General features: G+C 38.3%; 2 protein-coding genes across 5 annotated transcripts in view; both read right to left on the reverse strand.

Moving 5' to 3' along the window:
• POC1B (POC1 centriolar protein B) overlaps positions 1–19,797 on the reverse strand; it is a 42,274-nt gene that overhangs the window by 22,347 nt on the left and 130 nt on the right. For all 4 annotated transcript variants that reach the window (XM_031589625.2, XM_090139689.1, XM_090139669.1 and 1 more), the window contains exons 2-9: positions 19,654–19,738; positions 6,678–6,849; positions 5,843–6,022; positions 4,654–4,761; positions 3,906–4,021; positions 3,468–3,601; positions 2,613–2,681; positions 1,325–1,477 (exon numbers count right to left, since the gene is read on the reverse strand). In XM_031589625.2, coding sequence (XP_031445485.2) covers positions 1,325–1,477; positions 2,613–2,681; positions 3,468–3,601; positions 3,906–4,021; positions 4,654–4,761; positions 5,843–6,022; positions 6,678–6,849; positions 19,654–19,738 — 1,017 coding nt within the window. The remainder of the gene's footprint in view (positions 1–1,324; positions 1,478–2,612; positions 2,682–3,467; positions 3,602–3,905; positions 4,022–4,653; positions 4,762–5,842; positions 6,023–6,677; positions 6,850–19,653; positions 19,739–19,797) is intronic.
• GALNT4 (polypeptide N-acetylgalactosaminyltransferase 4) lies at positions 14,568–19,541 on the reverse strand. Its single transcript, XM_031589624.2, has one exon. It carries the CDS (start codon positions 19,210–19,212, stop codon positions 17,461–17,463), a length of 1,752 nt encoding a protein of 583 aa, XP_031445484.1. The 5' UTR covers positions 19,213–19,541; the 3' UTR covers positions 14,568–17,460.

Consider the following 19,797-nt stretch of genomic DNA (forward strand, 5'->3'; position numbering starts at 1 on the left):
CTGTAGCCTGAATTCAACACTTTTCCAGATCTCTTTGATTGCCTGGGCCCCAGGAGTAAAAGAAAATTAAAAAAAAAAAAAAAGGAAGATTCATTAGTAAATACTCATTCATTTGCTAAGCATTTGAGTAGTCTGGAAAAATCAACTTGAAAAGAACAAAACCAAACCCTGGAACTATAAATTAACCTCTGTTTTTAGCATTTAAGTGCTTTAAGTGTATGCAATTTGAACAGATCCTGAAGCAAACTGCTGCTGCAGAAATGGTAGTTGAAATGTGATGGTAAATGCTGTGACTGAGTTTGTTCAAACACTGACCCTTGACACTGAAGGCTGCTACAAACAGGACTTACACTTCATTCATTGATCTTGCAATGATACAGCATTGTCCATGAGAGAAATTTATTTATCAAGTTGTCATACAAAAAATTATCCTGCTCTTACTCTGACCATGATCAGAAAGTTTCACATCTAACTTGACAACAAACCAGATAAGTGAGAATACTTAGTGATGGATTCTTTTGGAGTTCCTGACCTTCACCAAAATATTTTCAATCTTTATAATACTCAGATTGCATATCTATCTGCATATCACAAGGGTGTAATAGTACTGTCCTCATGCTCAGGCCCATTCAATAGGGAAAGCCAAACATGCCTGCAGAGGCACACAGTGGCACCTCACAGTGTCAAGTTTAAATCTTTTAACAGTCTGAGAAGGAAACAAATACCATAGCAGCATTTTATTTGAATAGAAAATAGATAATGGTGAATTTCTATAGGACCCTATTAGTAATGACAGAAGTCAAATAATTAATGAACCTATACACTGGATTCAACTTTTGGACAAAAGAGACACCTGGAGAATATCAAAGATAAACTATCCTAGGAAAGCTTGATATGTTTTTAGATCAATAACAAGATCTTCTCACAACATCTAAAGGTTTTGGAAAGAGGGGCAACTTCTGACAATCTAGTTTCTAAATATCAGTAACAATGCTACTTTGTCCTGCTCATTGAAGACTCAGGTATCTTCTGCAACAGTTCGGTATGATACTTTGGTAGAAACCAGACTACTACTTGTATGCACTTTTTTTTCTAATTAGAAGGATACAGAGCTACACAAGAAACATGAAAGGAATTCTATAGGATTATTTGCTAGTACCAACTAGCCTAATAATGTTAATATGAATTTATAAGCTATGATTGCTATGATATCATACACAGCAACAAAAAGTTTTCTAGTACATACTACATTTAACTATAAATGTTATACAGATGGTGTTTGTAAGTTTCCAGTTTCCTATACTGAAGCACTTATTGCACTCACCTCAACTGACTGAAGTTTTTCATCATGGAGATGAGGTGATCTTGGGTAAATATCAAGAAGATGAGGAGGGTCATCGGTCTGTATTCTTCTAATGTGATGTTTAAGAACTTCTTTATAATCAAATGAATCAAAGTTGGTTTTCCACAGTAATACCTGTAAAAAAGCCACCCTGTCAGCCAGTAATATTTTGAGTCCACTCACTGATCATAACATCAGAACAAGCCTGGTCTATTCTACAATACAGACACTTCCGCATAGCATCTCTTTCAAAGTAATTGGAAATGTAAGTCATTTAATTAAATTTAGCGTAAGTTTCATGATTTCTGTCATATACTTTAAATACTGAGAAAAATTAATAAAAAGAAGTTCATAACACTTAGCAGAAAATGGCAATTTCCAGAAGACCAATGTTGATTTCTTCTAGTTATCCTCTGAATTAGAAAAAAAAAAAGAGATTGGAGCATGGTCTACTCTGCATGGTCTGACTTAAAAATCACTTGCTTCTAAGAGCAAGAGTATTTATGGCAATTATTAAAAATATTTCAGAAAAAAAGCAAAAATATGTAAGCATCAGAAAGGTCTGAGGGTGCATGAAATCCCACTATCTAGATTGTTGATAAAGATATTTAACAGTACTGGTCCCAAGAATGACCCCTGGGGAAAACCACTCATCACCAGCCTTCACTTGGACACAGAATCACTGCAATGCTCTGGCTGTGGCCGTCCATCCAATTCCTTATTGAGGTTGTTAGGCTCCAAAAAAGTGCCGATGAGAACAAGGACAATTCAGGATTCCCTAAGAATCAAAATTTTCTTTGGAAACAGAAAAAATCTCATACGAAAACTTCAATAAAGAAAATAAATGATTATACTAGTGGCTCAAGGAGTACATTTTTTTTTCCCTTTAGCTTGAAAAATTTATAATGGAAGTTCGTTAGCATTTCCACTTTTTCAATATTTGCAAATCTTAGCAGTCCTTCTTATTAACCCTTTGAACCTACTTATTTGACACTGAACTGCAACAATTGTAATATTTCTATTACAAACCATTTTGTTACTGTAAATCAAATACTGTAGAGAAGTGCCTAGTATCTCCTTCTCATAATATCCAATCTAACATAGTTAAACTTAAGTTTTTAAATAACATATTTACCATTTTTCTACCCAAATTTAACTTTAGGATAACACACTCTTAGACAAAATGCCAAGAATGTCAGCATACTCTAATTAACATTAACTGTAACAAACACTGAGAAGACATTTAATTTCAAAAGACTTTACTACGAACCTGACCATCTGCTCCACCTGAGGCAAATTTTTCACCACCTTTTGAAAAGGCCACAGAAAGGACAGGTCCCTGAAGGAAAAAACAAAACAGCAGAGTAAAATGCTATGACTGCAGTCATAGTATTTTAATACACAGAAAACGAAAAGAAAAAAAAAAAAACATAGTTATTTAATATTAAAAACAATAAATAAATTCAATAATAAAGGAGCAAATTAGCTATAAAAATTTTTGCATGATTTGACAGATGCATTACTGTTGCGCATCTTGGTAAGATGCTTCATTTTGATTACTACAATAGATACTGAAAAAAAAAAATGATACTTTCCATAGATTTTATGTGGAATTAAACAACAACAACAAAAAAACAAATATATATGACATTTCTCAAGAGAAAGTGTTTGAGAGATTCATTATCAAACTTAAGATTTCTTCTGCATAAGGAGGAAAAGGATAAAAAAAATCTATCACTCTTCACAAAAAATATCTTCCATAAGCTTCCCCCTGTGGAGAGCACTGTTTTTCAGTAGACAAAAGCCTAATGTTTTGCTCTCTTTTCCAATAGACAAAAGCCTAATGTTCCAAATAATTAACTCTCCAAAATGAATTATTAATTCATAACACAAAGCATTATTCAATGTTAAGCATGCACGCAATACTGACAGATGAATTGCACAATTGTAGCCAAAACTGATGTGCTTCCTTACATACTTGGAGAAAGGTATACTAACATAACACTTTGCCATTCACTGAAATTTAATCAACTATGACAAAACATTGCAAATGTTACTTTCACTTAAAAAAAAAATAATGAGAAACTTATTAAAATCTCCACTTTAATAGGTTTATGATGTATACCTTGTGTCCATGGAGTGTGTAAATAAGTCTTCCTTCTAAGAGATCCAGAATCTTAAGGGTGCCATCAGTAGAAGCAGTGATGAGATAGTTACCAGAAGGATGGAACGATACACAGTTAACTTCTGCTCTGTGAACTAATATACAGAAGACAATATTCAAAGTCTATATAAGGAAATATACACAATTTCTGTGATCTTTTCTACTTCCCCACTCTAAAAGAAATGTTTGTTTAGGATAATCAGAATGCAGTTCGTGTTGAGGCTTTTTCTTTTTTTTTTAGGGTCACTGGGCTACAAAAAGATTATTTACAAAATGCCAGCATGATCTGTTTCTCTACTTTCTCCAATAAGGAATGAAATCACATATATCAAAGTAAATTATGTTTTGTAACAAAGAGTCCCACCCTTACTAAAACACAACAAATGATGTTGTTTTTACCTTTGTAATGCTGTAGCAGCTTGTTCATTCGAATATCCCACAGTTTCACAGTATGATTAGAACCTGCAGAAGCTATACATGTACCACTTGGGTTGAAATCTACAAAATTTGGAAACCTAAAGATAATTCACAAAAATAGACTGATCAATTGTTTTGGTAGAAATATTTGTTTTTTTAATAAACTATTGAGCATGTAAGAAATACCTTACTTGAGTTTCCAAAGAACTTAAATAAGCATGAGTAAACAAAATGTGCCTGATAAATCATAGACTCATTAAGGTTGTTGAGTCTGGACAATCTGTTTTTTTTTTGGTTGTTGTTGTTATTTATTGTTTTGTTTTTTTTTTTAAGGACAGCTTACTGACTCAGATATCCACAACTGATACCTGCGTACAAAGTTCTTAGAAGAAAAAGCTACAAAATCTATTCCTGACCAAAATGGCATTGATATACACAAAAATCAAGAGGTTTTATGTAGGAAGTACAATAAATATCTCCATACCTAGGTGTGGCAGATTACTGAAGCTAATAAAATACGTTCCTCCTCAACAGCAGGTAGAGAATTCTTAAAGTTCCAACATTAAATAGCATTATTTAGGAAAATGAAAAAAATTAATTATTTTAGCTCACATGGGTGATAGAAGAACTTACAACCTATCTTCAAATATAGCACACGTTAACAAAACAAAACACAAATTTAAACTTATTAGAACTATACACTTACACTTTTTTTTATAGCAACACTTACCCTCCGTAATCTATGAAACTATCAATACATGTTTTATTTATTGTATCCCAGATCTTCACAGATTTGTCCTCACTGCAAGATGCTATTAGTCTTCCATCAGGTGAAAATCTGGAACGTGTATAGAAATTGGAAATGTATAGACTTCTAGTCTGAGAAGTATCAATCACTTTGTATTGTAGACATAAGCAGCAAAACACCAGAACCAGGAAAGTCTACCAAGAAGTAGAAAGTATAGCATTCAAACAACACTTGAATTTCTCATATTTTTCAGGAAGTAATAAAACTGTAAACTTCCCTCTACCCTTTTTTTTTTTTTCCATTTCACAGACAACTACAATAAATACTAGACCCATAAGTGACGGAAAGAGAAAAACAACAGTAACAGCAGCCTAAGGTTGGCATTTCAGATACCAATGAGATAACTACAAAAAATTGTGATTTCCGACAGCTTTTTCTTTTCAAGGTTAGATACTTCGGAATTTTGTAGGGCTTCAGTGCTTTACAAGTATCATGTTTCTTCCCCAAGATGTTTAAAGTGGGCCTCTTAGCTGGAGACTTGCCATTAATATGGAAACAAATTATGAAAGAACAATCTTTTTTTTTTTTTTTTTTTGTCTTTGAAAATCTGCTCTGCCTTAAATGGGATGTTAATCTTAGCTTTCAGTACAAAGACTTTATTTTACCTTCTCCAATTCTGTAAATTTAACTTACTTTGACTCATGACCTTTTTTTATGCCATTACTGTTTGAAGAATAGTTAAGAAAATTACTGCCATGAATAATGAAACTAGTCATAAGTGAATGCTGCAAAGTAAGCTGTTACCAGAGCACAGACATATACAGGATAGTGGAAGGAGACAGGACACTCAGTGATATACGACCTAAATACTCAGTATCTAAGACCTAAATGCCCTTTAGAGGAAAAGGATTAAGAATCAGTAGCTGATTTACTACGTGCACATATTAACACACAGCAAACTTTCAGATTTTAATTTGGAGATAAATGCAAAATATGTGTGTGTGATATATTGGTTTATTATAATTTTATCATTAGCGATAGACCAGCTTATACCATTCACAGATGTTTCCTCTCTTAGTTCTGTTTTAGGAAATAAAAATCTTTTTCAAGGAGTTCTGAACACAGAATCCACCATGAAAGCCCCTTTGAGGAGAGTAAAACCAAAGCTTACTTGGCACAGCGAACCCAGTGAGTGTGTTGAAACAGTGAAAACAAAAGGCGCCGACGTTGAACGCTCCATATTTTAACTGATTTATCATTGGATGCTGAAACTAGAAGGTGGCCATCATGTGAGAAGCTTACGCTACGGACAGATGCTGTATGACCTTTCAGTACTGATGATTCACCATGACTGGGAAATAAATAAATAAATAAATAAATAAATAAATAAATAAATAAATAGATAGATAGATAGATAGATAGACAAAGAGTTTAAAAATGCAAAAAAAAAAAAAAAAAACAAAAAAAAAAACCTACTTGGAAGACTACATCTCATCCAAATACAGACTTTAAAGTGATCATATTTAAGATGACCAATATTTGGAAAATATTGCAACTATCAATACCAGTCTCCATGCAGTATTTGGAAAAGGATTTATTAAATATACCACTCTTCCCAAGATCATCCTGGATAGCTCACAATTACAATTGCTTGAAAATAAGTCTAAGAAGACAAATCAATTACAATATTTTCTTTAAAAACACTTTTTGTTTCTTTCATCACTTGTCTCTCCTAAATGAAGTACAGTCATGCTGTTCTTATAAAAGAAACACACCCTTTAAATTGGAAGTATCCCTGCACACTCATGAAATTATAATCTCTAAATTGCTAAACTATTTCCTAGAAGAATAAACAGTAAAGAATCACACTACCTGTGCTCTTCTGTATCTGTTGACACCCAGACTGGGACATGAGAAGCAAACAGAAACATTTACCATGAAAGGGCCCCAATATTCACATTACACATTAAAGAAATGTACGGCTAGCATCTCCCAGTGACACTCACATGCAAGGAATCCACAGTCTGACAGTATGATCCTGAGAAGCTGAAGCAAGTAGCTGCCCCTCTGGTGAGAAATTCACGCTGGTCACAGCATCCATGTGACCTACAAACTTGTAAGCTCTGCATTGTTTCTTCAGCTTCCATATCATAAGACTCCTATCCAAAGAAGAGGTAGCTGGCAAGAAATGATTAAAACATATTAAAAGTCTGACAATTGTTATTTGAAAAATCAGACCATATGATTACAGATTTGGATTAATCACTTGCTAGCTTGGGAGGGTATTAGGGGAGGGAAAATTTACTGGGTTTCAGTTGATAGTTTGTTTTGCTTGGGCTCAATAGAAGCCTGGCAGCCAGAAACATCACTACCAGTTTATGGCAAGGGTAGGAAAAGACTAGGGAAGTGAAGGCTAACAATGCTTAAAAGCTAGCTCTCCCACATAGAGCAAGCAAGCCGAACATTGTGCATATCTTGAGTATGGATCCAGACACTGTGTTACCAAATACTAAGAATGTCACTAAAAACAAGAGAAACTTTTCAATGATAAGTTCAGAAACTTTGTTCTCTGAGATTTATTTATTTATTTATTTATTTATTTATTTATTTTGGAGCACCTACTACTTAACTCAGAAGAAACAGACAATCTTAAGATAACATTTCTAACACTTCATATACCTAAACTGAGATGTGTATCTAAAGAACATGTATCTAAAGATGCATGTGTACCTAAACAGATGCCTTTTTCAGGCACCCGGATAGCACTGGCAGCAAGAAGAAATGAAGAAATGAAGTCAGTTTATTAGCACATACGTCAAGGCAAACCTTAAATAAAATATTAGACTTTGAAATTTGGCTCAGAGATAGCATTTTCTTCCTAAAATGGCTTCTGCTGGAAGGTGTGGAACAAGACTTTCCCAATACCCATATTAGTAGATGTAAATCTGACAGAAACATAGGATATTTAACCACATCCCCAGTCCAACTTTTCTGATCTCTTTATTTCACAGTAAGCTTTTGCTAAAGGTACTTGAGTGATTTTCATTTTTGTCCTCGATTCAGAAAAATGTGACCTAGAGTGGCATAAACAAGAAAGGAAAAAAAAAAAAAGAAAAGTAAGCCAAAATAAAATTTGAAGGAGTCATGTTGAAAATGTGGAACGTACAAGATGGATGTTTCCTAAAATTTAAAATGTATGAACTGCCAATTTCCTATGGAACATGAATAAGGACCTCACAGACTGCCAACAGACCTTCAAATACCAGCCTTCTTTGCTTCCAGTTCTAAAACTAAAGGAAATATTTTAAGAGATGACCGTATAATAAGTTTAAAGCCTGGTTTCTTGCTGCTTGCATTCTTACAGAAGGATTATCTCAAGGCTAATGACACAAGCAGTGACATTCTTGTTTTCTTGGGGCACCTACAAAAACCTTCCTTGCTCTTCCTTTGGATGCCCCACTGCCTGTGCTGAAACAGCATCCTCTCTCCATCCTTAGAGAGGTTTCTCTCTTCAATTAACCTCTCCATTACCAAGAAGTTTAAAGGCTATTTATTATCTCTGTTGCTGCAGTTCAAGCCCAGTTGACACCACTGCAGGGTCAGAAGAACAGAGGAGTTCAGAACTTGCACAGGAAAGGCCAATAATTGGCAGACCAGATGCAGAATTCTTTTCCTGAGGCAATGTGAATGCCTTCCTGAGGCAATTTGAGAAGTATAAGCCCAGGGAAAGAAACTAATCAAACCTTTGAGCTTGGGCTGCAAAGGAAGTTACATCCCCTTACCAGGAATATGCCTCAGACCTATCCAAGGAGGCTGAAATAGACTTGAGAATATGTGGTTAATACCTAAGCTTTTTGCTGTAAAGTCAAATATTTTACTTTAGGAAGGAATCTACAGGGCAATATTGTTGTCAAAAGTAATTTCTATTATCAGATCTAATTTTAAAAAGTTGTAAACGTGTTAAATGTGCTGCAGAAATCACTTCTATCAAGTTAACCCTTATATTTCTCTTTATTTCACTTTACAGAATTTTATCTCCTTTATAACACTGCTTCTCCAATTTACTCAGGCACAGAACCTTTGGAATTGTTTCTTCATCTTTTGGTGCATTTTTCTTGTCTCAAGTTCACACTGTGCACACACTGAAGCGTGCAAAAGGAGAGGAGCAAGAATCTTCCAACACAGGTTATGTGGGGTTCGGCAGGGGCACAGACCAGACCTTGACGTTACCTCCTGCCAGCACTTGGCTAAATAAGCCAGTATCCTAACATCTGGCTTCCTGTTATCATACCAGCTGAACTTGCCCTATACAGATCTCCATGGCCAATTTAAAGCATCAGAAATGAAACAAAACAAACACAGGAGGTCCAGAGTAGTTTTTTAAGAGGAGCTACATCACAGACCTGAGGCATATTCTCCTCCCAAAAATACAATGTAACCAGAAATCCATGTAGAGAAAAAAAACTAATCAATGTTGGCTGTAGCAATGATAATAACTGACCATCTGCAACATGTAACTAGAAAGATGAAAGCTGAAAACAACTCTGGGGCTACTTCAATGTGCAACTTAGTTCAGTTCATAAACTCAGAGCTTTCTGTACACACACCCAAGTCTGAGATAATGCTAGAAAATTTGCTTTTGTGGTCATGTGTCACAATAGAAGGGAATACCAAAGAACAAAGACCTGGATTAAATGCAAAGGTCAAGTTTACACACTGATTTGCTCCTGTTCTCTAAACAAATACCTACGCTTTCAATAAGCCAAGAAAAACCTTTAAGGTACTCTGCAGTGAAATCAAGCTCTGCTTTTCCTATAGGACACACATACTCAATTGTGAGGAGGAATGTGATGTAAATACATACAAACAGGCATGGTACAGCATATTGAAAGGAGAAATGAAAACGGGTGAACAGGCATGCTGAGGCACATATTGGGTAAAAGTCCATTCACATATGTTGAGGTGTGATGTTAACAGGTGTATTCATGTGTGTGGCATGCACACCACCCATGCTGAGCTGTGTGGTGTGGACATGTATCTTCCAGCATGTTGATGGATTTGGTATGTACACACATGCTGAAATGTGTCTGCAGGGCTCAGCCTCAGCCCTGCACACAGGCTCTCACATCATCAGCATTAATGTTATAGAGACACTCTCACTGCTCAGTAGTATTGCCATCAGCCTGAAACCACACACAGTATCTATCTTTTTCAGACAGTCTGAGATGCAGGCATCCACTGCTAATTTGTCCTAACTATCCTTTACAGATCCTGTCGATACCTACAAGTGCTACCTCAAGTCCAACTCACAATCAGTAAAATATTTCCTAAAAGACTTCTGAGCATTCTCAAGGTCTTCCAGTATTGCCAAGAAGATGCTTTGCCAAAATCATGTGTCCTGACTAAAGAATCAGTGACAGTAAATTAATGATGGTCTTGCGTTCTGATTTGCTGAAAGAATTGCGTAGTATTCAACTGACATGCACCAAATGGGGCTGTGTGCATGCATAGCCAGGGGAGAATACACCCAAAAGACAAAGATTCCAATTTATTCCTATACCAGTCTGGTTCTTGAAAATATTAAAAAAAAAAAAAAAAAAAAGTGAAATAGTAAGACACATTTGTTTAAAGTATATGCTCTATAGACGTGTGCACCAACTGAAATGCTACCAAACGTTGACAGATTATTGCAGAGTAAAATCTTTTAAAATAGCAGAGTGCTGTTCAAAAACATCAAGGCAGTAGATTCCTTACCAAAGTAACAGTCAAGCAAACAGACAGACAAACATAGTGAATATGATGCATTTTTCCCAATCTTTTCCTCAGAAAACATGAATTCTGTTTACTGTGTGACTTCTTCAGTCTGGAGGAGGCTCAGGGCAGACCTTATTGCTCTCTATAACTACCTGAAGGGAGGCTGTAGTGAGCTGGGGGTCAGCCTCTTCTCTCATGTAACTGATGATAGCACTAGAGGGAATGGCTTCAAACTGCACCAGGGGAGAGTCAGGCTGGAAGTTAGGAAATACTACTTCTCTGAAAGAGTGGTCAGGCACTGGAATGGGCTGCCCAGGGAGGTGATGGAGTCACCTGGAGGTAGGTGTTCACAGAACGTTTGGACGTTGTATTGAGAGACATGGTTTAGTGAGAACTGTTGGTGATAGGTGGATGGTTGGACTGGGTGATCTTGTAGGTCTTTTCCAGCCTTGGTGATTCTGTGATTCTTTTTTTCAAAAAAAAGTAAGCCTTAAAGAAAACCCCAACAAGCATTTCAAAATGTATGGCTTCCTGTACCTCACAGCTAAAGGCCTGTCCGGCCACTCTAACTGTAAGAGTATCTACATAGCAACAAGAACAGTATGCACAACACAACATCTTTGCTATAACTGTAGTATGAATAGCACTTATATTAACCTGCAAAAATGTTACAGACTGGAGAATGAATGTTATGCCTAAATAAAATGCAGAAATATGAAAAAATACTTATTTGAAGCAGGATTGCAATTAGATTTTCTCAAGAATTAAGCATTCTTGCAGATACGCCTCTACTTCCAGCAGTGTTGTCAAGTTTCATGGTCTAGCTGGGTAAGTAATCTATTACAGGTTATACACATCTTTCATTAGCTTCATGGTTTGTTGTTTTCTTTTTTGTTTTTTGTTCTTTTTTGAAGGATTTGTTCTGACTACTGTGGCTGACTCCCTACACAAAAAGACAACTATTTGTCTGAGTTACAGAATATCAAGGAAGAAACTAAATATTTTGACTGGAAACTGATTGATGCTGAATCCATTACTTAGCTTGTTAAAAACTGAAGCATACTGCTCATTTTTATTTGACTTGCTTCCTTTTTAGCCTCTGAATCTTGTAATGTATTTCTCTAGTGAGTGCACATAGAATGAATCCCCTTATACTTTCCCCCTACCAATTAATCTACTTTTTCTGTTCAATTAAATATATCAAGGTATTTATAACTATCACTATCAGTTAGTATTCATTTCAAATATGCTTATGACATTTAAAAATCCCCTCCAATTTTTTACATTAAAAGAATACTGACAGGCAAAAAGGACACAAACTACCGTGATTCTCAGTCACGCTTCCTCTGTGGTCACTTTCTATCTTTCAACTTGTCTTCACTTTGTGTTTCATTATTGCCATGAACAAAAATGATTCATGACCTGTAATAACACACTATTTCTCTAGGTACATTTTCCAGCTATTAGGAAGGGCAAGTATTGCACTGAATAACATATACCAGAATGGTAGTAGATACCCATCTGATAGATTTTAAGTTTATTAATTAGAACTAGAGGATTTAACCAAACATGCTTATAAATACTTGGCAGATCTCCACCTTAGCTATTAATCCCATTTTAAATGAAACCAGGGAAAACAACTCAAGAAAATCTTTTTGTCCTGAATCCCTGCTAGTATGCTGCTCTATTAAATCTATTAACTTCCAACTTTAATTGTATTTAATTTCTGCCTGATAAGATTTTCATCAGAGAATGAAGAGCAGATTCTTCAGAAGTCAGCTCAAGTCCAACTAGAGGTCAGCATTTCTCTACAGACATGCACACACAATCTGGCTGTCCAATACATGCCACATTCAGAAATACTGCTTTACAGAAAATACTCTGCCTCTTCATATGCTTTGAACTAAAAATTCTGAAACAACGCTCCTAAATCTGTATGAATGTTAAGAAGTTTAAAAATGAGTTATAAAACTTCATAAAATTGTGATTCTAAGAGGTCTTGAATAAGCCATATTTTCAACTCTGCCTTGACAGCTTGGATGTTACTATTTACACTGCACATATCATTGTCAAGCAAAGAAGGGTTCAACTGAAAAGAAAGAAAACAAAGAGAGCACTACTCCCTACTGACCACACCAGTTTATCCTCTTTGGCAGGAAGAAGGTAAGGGAAGTTCAAAAGCACCATCTTTCTGGGGCTAGAGAGGGAAAAAAGTATTTTATTTTTTTTCCATGATTCTCACCGAGCATGGATCTCCCAAGGCAACATCAGCAGAATTCAATCACAAGCCACGCAAGTACCCCCACTATCTATACCCGAGGCAGTATAATATAGCCCCTTCTCCAGTTCTACATAGTATGCCCCTTTTCAAAATTATAGTTTGATTACTAATAAACTCAGGAGCAAAAAAAAAAAAATTCCACTGAAACGTTCCTGCCAGAAAGCAGGTGACCTGGGTACAGGCAGCCCATATACTGAGGCTCCGTGCTCGGTCTGGTATCCTAACAGCAGTGCCCTGTGCTGCCTTGAGATTTGCCTGAAGTACTTCCCTATCTCTATCTTCTCTGTCTCAGATCTCCCACCAAATGCTGGCAACAGCCTCACGCTGATCCTCTTCAGCTTGCCACACAGCATTCTTTGGGTGCAAAGTGCCATGAATGCGTCTCTGAGAACACAGAGAACTCAGCCCATCTTCACATACTTGCAGTAAATGTTCTGGAGAAATCACAAACCCTAAATTAATGATTTCCACTGGGTTTACCCGATTGACAACTTCAGCCATGTTTAATGACAAAAAGCCCCCCAAAGAATTATTATGCATCAATTCAGGCTTTTAGTTCAAACATGGAAACCCTGAATTCCTAACTTTATCCTAAGCCCGACTGCTTACCCACCAAGACTCTAACTTTGGTACCCAATCTTTTTTTTTTTTTAATATATATTTTATAGTTAGTTCTAAGACACAAAAGCAAATACTCAGAGTGGTCCAGCACAGTACAGATAACTGCCAGCAGGAACTATGCTCATCATACTTACCTAGGTAAGATTATCTCTAATAAGGAATGCTTTTTGAATCAGAGACTACATACAGCAGCACTGTCAGAAACTGATGAACTAAATAAGTAACAAGTAAATGAACAAAAAGTTTTCTTTCATGGAATCGCATACAGAAGAAAAAAAAAAATAAATAAAAATAAAAAAAAGACAACAGAGGTGATACTTCATCCCGAGTTAATGTGGAACTAATGTGCAGATTCCACCTGTGTGCCCTGGCAGATGTGAATACAAAGCTTCACAAACTAGAGTACTTATCCAAACAAGCTGTGCTTGACTGCCATTTTCTGTCACAGCACCATGACAGCACAGAATGTTTCATTGAAAACATGTGATTCCACATCCTCTTACACTACAAAACAGTTCCAGCATTTTGTGTACTACAACTTCATCTCCATCAGGGGTGGTGTAACATACATCAGTATTACAAGAGAGTTCAAGCTGCGGTGCCTCTGTTCCATCATGAAATGTATGTATGTATATAAAGATATAGAAAACTAAACACAAGGTACCACAGTATGGAATTATGTACTACGCTGCCATTTCCTGGAACACCACAGTAGTGACTACAAGATAAAGTTGTGCAAAAGATCAGAATGGATATGCATAGCAAGGCTTTCCCAGCTAAACGCACCACTTGGTCACTCTTCCTTTGCCCCTACATCCCTTCTCCTCCCTCATACTGAAACATGCCCAGCACAATTAGCTCACCCAGTGCAAAGATTACACGTTAAATGGAGAACAAGAACGTGCGTGTGAATATTTGAGGAACAACAATACAAACAGGAAAATCTCACACCTTACAGCAACTTTGCAAATCACACTGTGATAAGGTGCAGTGTCACAATACAAATACAGTTAACAGCAATTCCAAAGATTTCCTACTTCAAGGAAAAGAGTTAGCAGTTAAACCTCTGACAAAGTAACTATTGGGATTCTAATAGTGGACTCCACATGAAGAAATTTGAATAGCTCCCTCAAAGATCACAATCATTTCATTGTGTAGCGTAAGTTATTTATGCAAGTGGCAGAGAAAATAAATAAATTATAAAAAAACCAGCACACTAGCCAACTTTTAATTATCATTCTGGATTTTATTTTTCAAGAGAAACCTCAAAGTAATCTCACATTTATTCAGTGTTAAGTTTACATTCAGTTTCTTAAGTCACATAAAAATCAGTAGTTTAAAATATACACAAGTGCTCCCCAAATTTTTAAGTTTAACAGAATAGAAAATGTTCCACAGCTACAGATTTTCCAGGAATCCGCAGGCACTGGGAAACAACCAGATTGGAGTATTTCTGTACAATTGCTACAACCCAGTTCAAGACTAGCTGAACTGGGAATGGGAAACCTTTTCTTCTCTTTCTTTCTTTGCCTACTTCCCCCCTTTCAACTTTTTTCCTCCATTTAGGAGAAAATACACACTTTATGTCTGAAATCCAGATTGTTTACTTCAGCTAGGTTGTTTGCTTTTGCCTTTTTTGGTTTTGTTTCCCCTCCCAGTTCTATTTAGGTTTTAAATAACCACAAAAACAGAAGGGGAGGTGGTGGGGAGAAGGAAGAAAGGTTCAAGTACACATAGAATAAGTTTTTAAACTTCAAGAGGCAGATTCACTTTGATTTATTGCTTAAATAGATAAGGAACACTTTGAATGTCATATTTAACATGAAGGTAGTTCTTTATACAAAATAATTTTTTTGTCAAATCCTAAAAAAAGTTAATTGCATAAAATTTGCATAGTCTATATTCACGCTTTTTACTTTCATCTGAGGAAACATGCATTGCATATACAACTGATGCTTCAGTCACATAGAAGAGTAGAAGAACCCAGGCCTTTTTACTGTTGTACCTACTGAATATAACAGCCTACAGCAAGCTTTTCACAAAAGCACATACTTTGTATAATTTGTTCCTCCAGTACTTAATGACTGGTTGCCTTTTAAAATTTGATACATGATTCATAACTTGTAGGTCTGCAAAATAATTCCTTACTGCACTGGAATGGAATTTTTCCGGAATGTCTCCCTTATATAGTAAAGAAGCTCCCTTTTACCCCAAAATTGAATTTGGGGGAAAAAAAGAAAAAAAAAAGAAAAAAAAAAAGAAAAATTAAGTTGCAAGTAACCTCCTAAAAGTAAGTTAGAGGCTTAGAACAACCCATGCCACACAGTGGCAAGCATTTTGAGCACGATTCAACACTGTATCCACCCCTCCAAATTGTCTTCTTCCTCTGCCCCCCTTCAATCTCAGCCTGTTTGCACCCAAACCCTTCAGTTCTTTAAAATTGCTTAGATTCAAACATGCATCTTTATTAACTTTTGCTTTATTATCTTTAATATAGTCACTTACTTCAGGTCTCACTTGCTCCCCTTTAACCCTTCTACTTAGCAATGCCTTTACCAAACGTGCATCTACTGCATACCTCATCTGTCTTTATCCAGATTGTTACTGCCCAAAGTTCAAGTTCCCACCAGCCCAGAGTCAAGGATTACTGTACTGTGGCTACTGAAAGACATTTACCACTTCAGTGTAAGGAACCAAACAAAGTTCAAATGCCCAAAACACTAAGATAAGTGTTCAACTTAATTGTATATAACTAAAAAAGACAGAATCAAGAATTTTTTTTTCAAATACAAAAAACATCAGTCATCTACTATCTATAATCACACTGAAAGCTAATCAGTGACATGATTCTAGAATCGGTGTTACTCAAAGCTCAGTATAACAGGATATAGAAAACATTAATAAGATTTGTTATACGGTTCACTAGAGATCTTATTTTCTTCCAATCTCTCCCTTGCCTTTCCAGCCCTCTTCACCTCAGCAATTCCAGACTAGGCCTCCCAGGACACTATGGTGAATAGAAAGAAGCTGTGTATGCTGCATTATTTCCAGACTCTTCCGAGTGTGTAGAGCATGCCAGCTGATGACAAATACATAACACAAAATAAGACAGCCCAACTTTTCCTTTGTATTTCTCCCCCCTACTTTGCTGCCACTCTAAAAGGTATAAGATTCATTAAAATTAAAAATAAAAATAATTTAAAAAAATGGATACATGGCATAGTCACATAGACTGTGCTCTACGAAGCCAAACTTAATGAAAAGCTTACACAATGATGTAAATATTAAATACATAGCAAAGAAACAGCAGTAGCTAATTCTGTGCTTTTCTTGCTACCTTCCAGCAGAACTCAGACTTCTAACCACTCATTTCTTCCCATATCCAGCACCTCTAGCATGTCCTTGGTTTCACTGCTACTATGCTCTCCTTTCTAAACACATGAGATTCATCCTGGCCAGTTTTACAGTGAGTTTTACAGAACAGGAGCAAGACTGCAAAGCTGTGCCCAAATCCACACTCTAAAAAGTCCTTCCTTCTCTTCAATGCAGTATTATAGTTAGAGGTCGCCCTAAAACCCTTAATAGCATGTAAATTCCCTAGAAAACTGCACAATATTCCAAGATTTCAGATTCAGCTTTCCACATCAATGTCAATGCAGTCACATGCTATTGTAGTATAACTTAGGGCAACAGATACATCTATTTCGATGAATCTGCAAATAGGTGAATACTGCAAGAACCTCAAATTTACTTCAGTAAGTACAAAATTTTTACTTGCACATAACGTTACGGTGTAGGCTCAATGCGTTCATTTTCAACAATGAGAAAATCCCTCTTTAGTCCACTCAAAAGGATTTGTTTTGCCATAATTAAGAGAGACCAAAATAAGAAAATAATTGGTCAAAATTTTACAAAAATAGAAGGCATTAGAAATGTAAATCACTGTTTAAGAAATTAATTCCCAGCATTTGCTTTTGCTTTCCATATAGTTCACCACAACAGAAGTTCCTACAACACTACAGGAAAGACACATCTGAAGACATTCCAAGGTAGACAGCCAAATGTTGCTATCTGCTTGCATATGTAAAAACCCTGGAGTCTCTGCTCAATTTGATTCTTACTACCGCTAGTGATTATTTCTCAAATTTCCACATCTGATTTTTATCTGCAGCATTACAAGTTCTCATTTCCACATCAGCACGCCCCTCAGCAGTACGATAAGCAGTAAGGCACTTTCCAGAATGAGGATGATAAATAGTCCCATCTTCTTTGAAATGCCATATAATAATTTCTGGGACAGGAGATCCATCTTTTGGGCAGCTCCTCATACCTATGAAATCCTCTTGCTCAGGGACTTCAGCACATAGCTCCGTCACAGAGTTAAATCTAAACTCTTTATTTGATGTGTATTCAAAAAACTGATTTCCTCCCTGACCATGACATCCAAAGAGAGAAAGGTGAGCCCCAGTAGGATTATGCTCTGGTAAAACATAGTCTAGGCACTCTGACGATATGCCTACGCTGCGGACAGCACCGTGCCAGCCAGGACGATCTTCTGGTACATGCAACTCAGAAAAGACGTTTTTCAAATACCAGTTAAAACTCTTGCACTTCAAACGCTCTCTTAGTAGCTTCCTCTCAGAAATATCTCCATAGTTTTCTTTTCTCGCTGGAGGATTTCTGTTGTAGAAGTGTTCTTTATACTCATCCATCCACACCTCAGCAGCACGCGCTGTGTTCTGAAGGAAATTCGGCCTAGCATACGGAGCACGCTTTGGAAACACATGGCCTACATGGGAGCACGGATGAATTTCTAGCATGCCTCCGCATTGCCACACTCTAAATGATAACTCCAAGTTCTCTCCTCCCCAGACATCCATTCCCGTATCATAGGTACCCAGGTACTCAAAATACTTCTTGCTGACAGCAAACAAGCCCCCTGCCATAGTTGGGGATCTGATTGGGTCTATCTCAGATTTGCGCCTCAGCCGTTCGTGTTTCGGCACCGAGTGCCACTGGAACGTCAGTCGCCAGTCAAAGCCCCCGATCATGGGCTCTGTTGACTGCATGTAATACTCGAATGTGTTCCAGTCGATGGTGTCAATAACAGGACAGATCACAACGGTCTCATTCTCGGCAATTCTCTCAAGCAATGGTTCTAACCAACCGGAGACACACTCGCAGTGACAGTCGAGAAACGTGAGGACATCACCAGTAGCAAAGGTAGCTCCAATCAAGCGCGCGCGAACCAACCCTTCCCGTTTGTTGGTCCGTATTAAACGAACTCTTTTCAGGCTGCTGATGTACTTCTCAAGGTCAGTTTTCAAATACACCTTATCACTCAAATCATCCACCAATATAATTTCTTTCAGAAGCACTGAAGGAGAAGTTTCAAGAACGCTGTGTACTGTCCGCAGCAACGTGGACCAGGCTTCATTGTAGAAGGCGATTACAACAGACGTTGTGGGCAGCTTTCTGTAGTTGTACGATTTAGTTTTACAGCCACTCATTCGATTGTCTTCAATGTGCCGATGGAGAGAGATTTTATCACTCAAATAAATATTAATTGCGTACTTATCTATCAGCTCTGCTTCCTGTTTCTTCTCCTCGGGGCTCAGCTGCAGGCGAGTGGGTTTGCCCCATTCTCCCGGGGCATAAGAATCGGGCGGGGATTTGTCATAAACCGGGCGAGCCAAATCCACCGCCTCCTCTGCTCCGTCCGTAAAGCGCCGCTCCCATTTCCCTTTGGAGATGCTCTCCCCGGCGAGGGAGGCACCGAAGGAAGAAACAGACAGCTCCAAAGCGAAGTAGGCGACCGTCAAGAAGCCCAGCAACGCGCAGCTTCTGCGGACCCACGTCCACCTTCTCGCCAGCCGGATCCTCATGGCAGCCCCTCGCGGAGCGGAGCTCCAGGAGCCGCCGCCGTCGCCGGCTTCCCTCACACCCCCGGCTGCCCCCGCGCGGGGCTCGGGCCGACAGCGGGGGTGCGGCAGGCCGGGCCGGGGAGACGAGGGGCGGCAGAAAGGCACGGCGCAGCCCCCGCACGGCCCCGGCGCTGCCCTCGCTTACTTGCTCGCCTGCTTACTTCCTCCTCCCCCTCCTCCTCCTCCTCCCCTCTCATCGCGGGACAAACCCCTCCCCCGCCCTGTGGTTTGCTCAAAAACTTGTCGCTTAAGGAAGGGGCAGAGACTCGCCGCCCGGCCGGCCGGCCGGCGCGGGAAGCCGCCCCGCCCCCCGGACCCGCTCCCGGAACCGCCGCCGGAACCGCCGCCGGAGCGGCTCCGTCCGGCGGGCGGGGAGAGCCGCCTCCCGCCCCGCGCACTCACCGAGCTCCGCGGCGCTCGCGCTGAAGGCGACGCCCGTCACCGCCGCCCCGTGGCCTCTGAGGGGACGGATCAAGACCGGGTCCTCCTGAGGGAAAGCGGCGCTCCGTCAGAGCCGTGGCAGAGACCCGCGCCCTCCGCCGCCCC

This window comes from Phasianus colchicus, chromosome 1 (genome assembly GCF_987193195.1).
Source record: "Phasianus colchicus chromosome 1, bPhaCol1.hap1.1, whole genome shotgun sequence".
Classification (NCBI taxonomy): domain Eukaryota; kingdom Metazoa; phylum Chordata; class Aves; order Galliformes; family Phasianidae; genus Phasianus; species Phasianus colchicus.

Excerpts from the sequence above, each read along its gene's own strand:
- GALNT4 (XM_031589624.2), bottom strand. The coding sequence starts at position 19,212 with ATGAGGATCCGGCTGGCGAGAAGGTGGACGTGGGTCCGCAGAAGCTGC.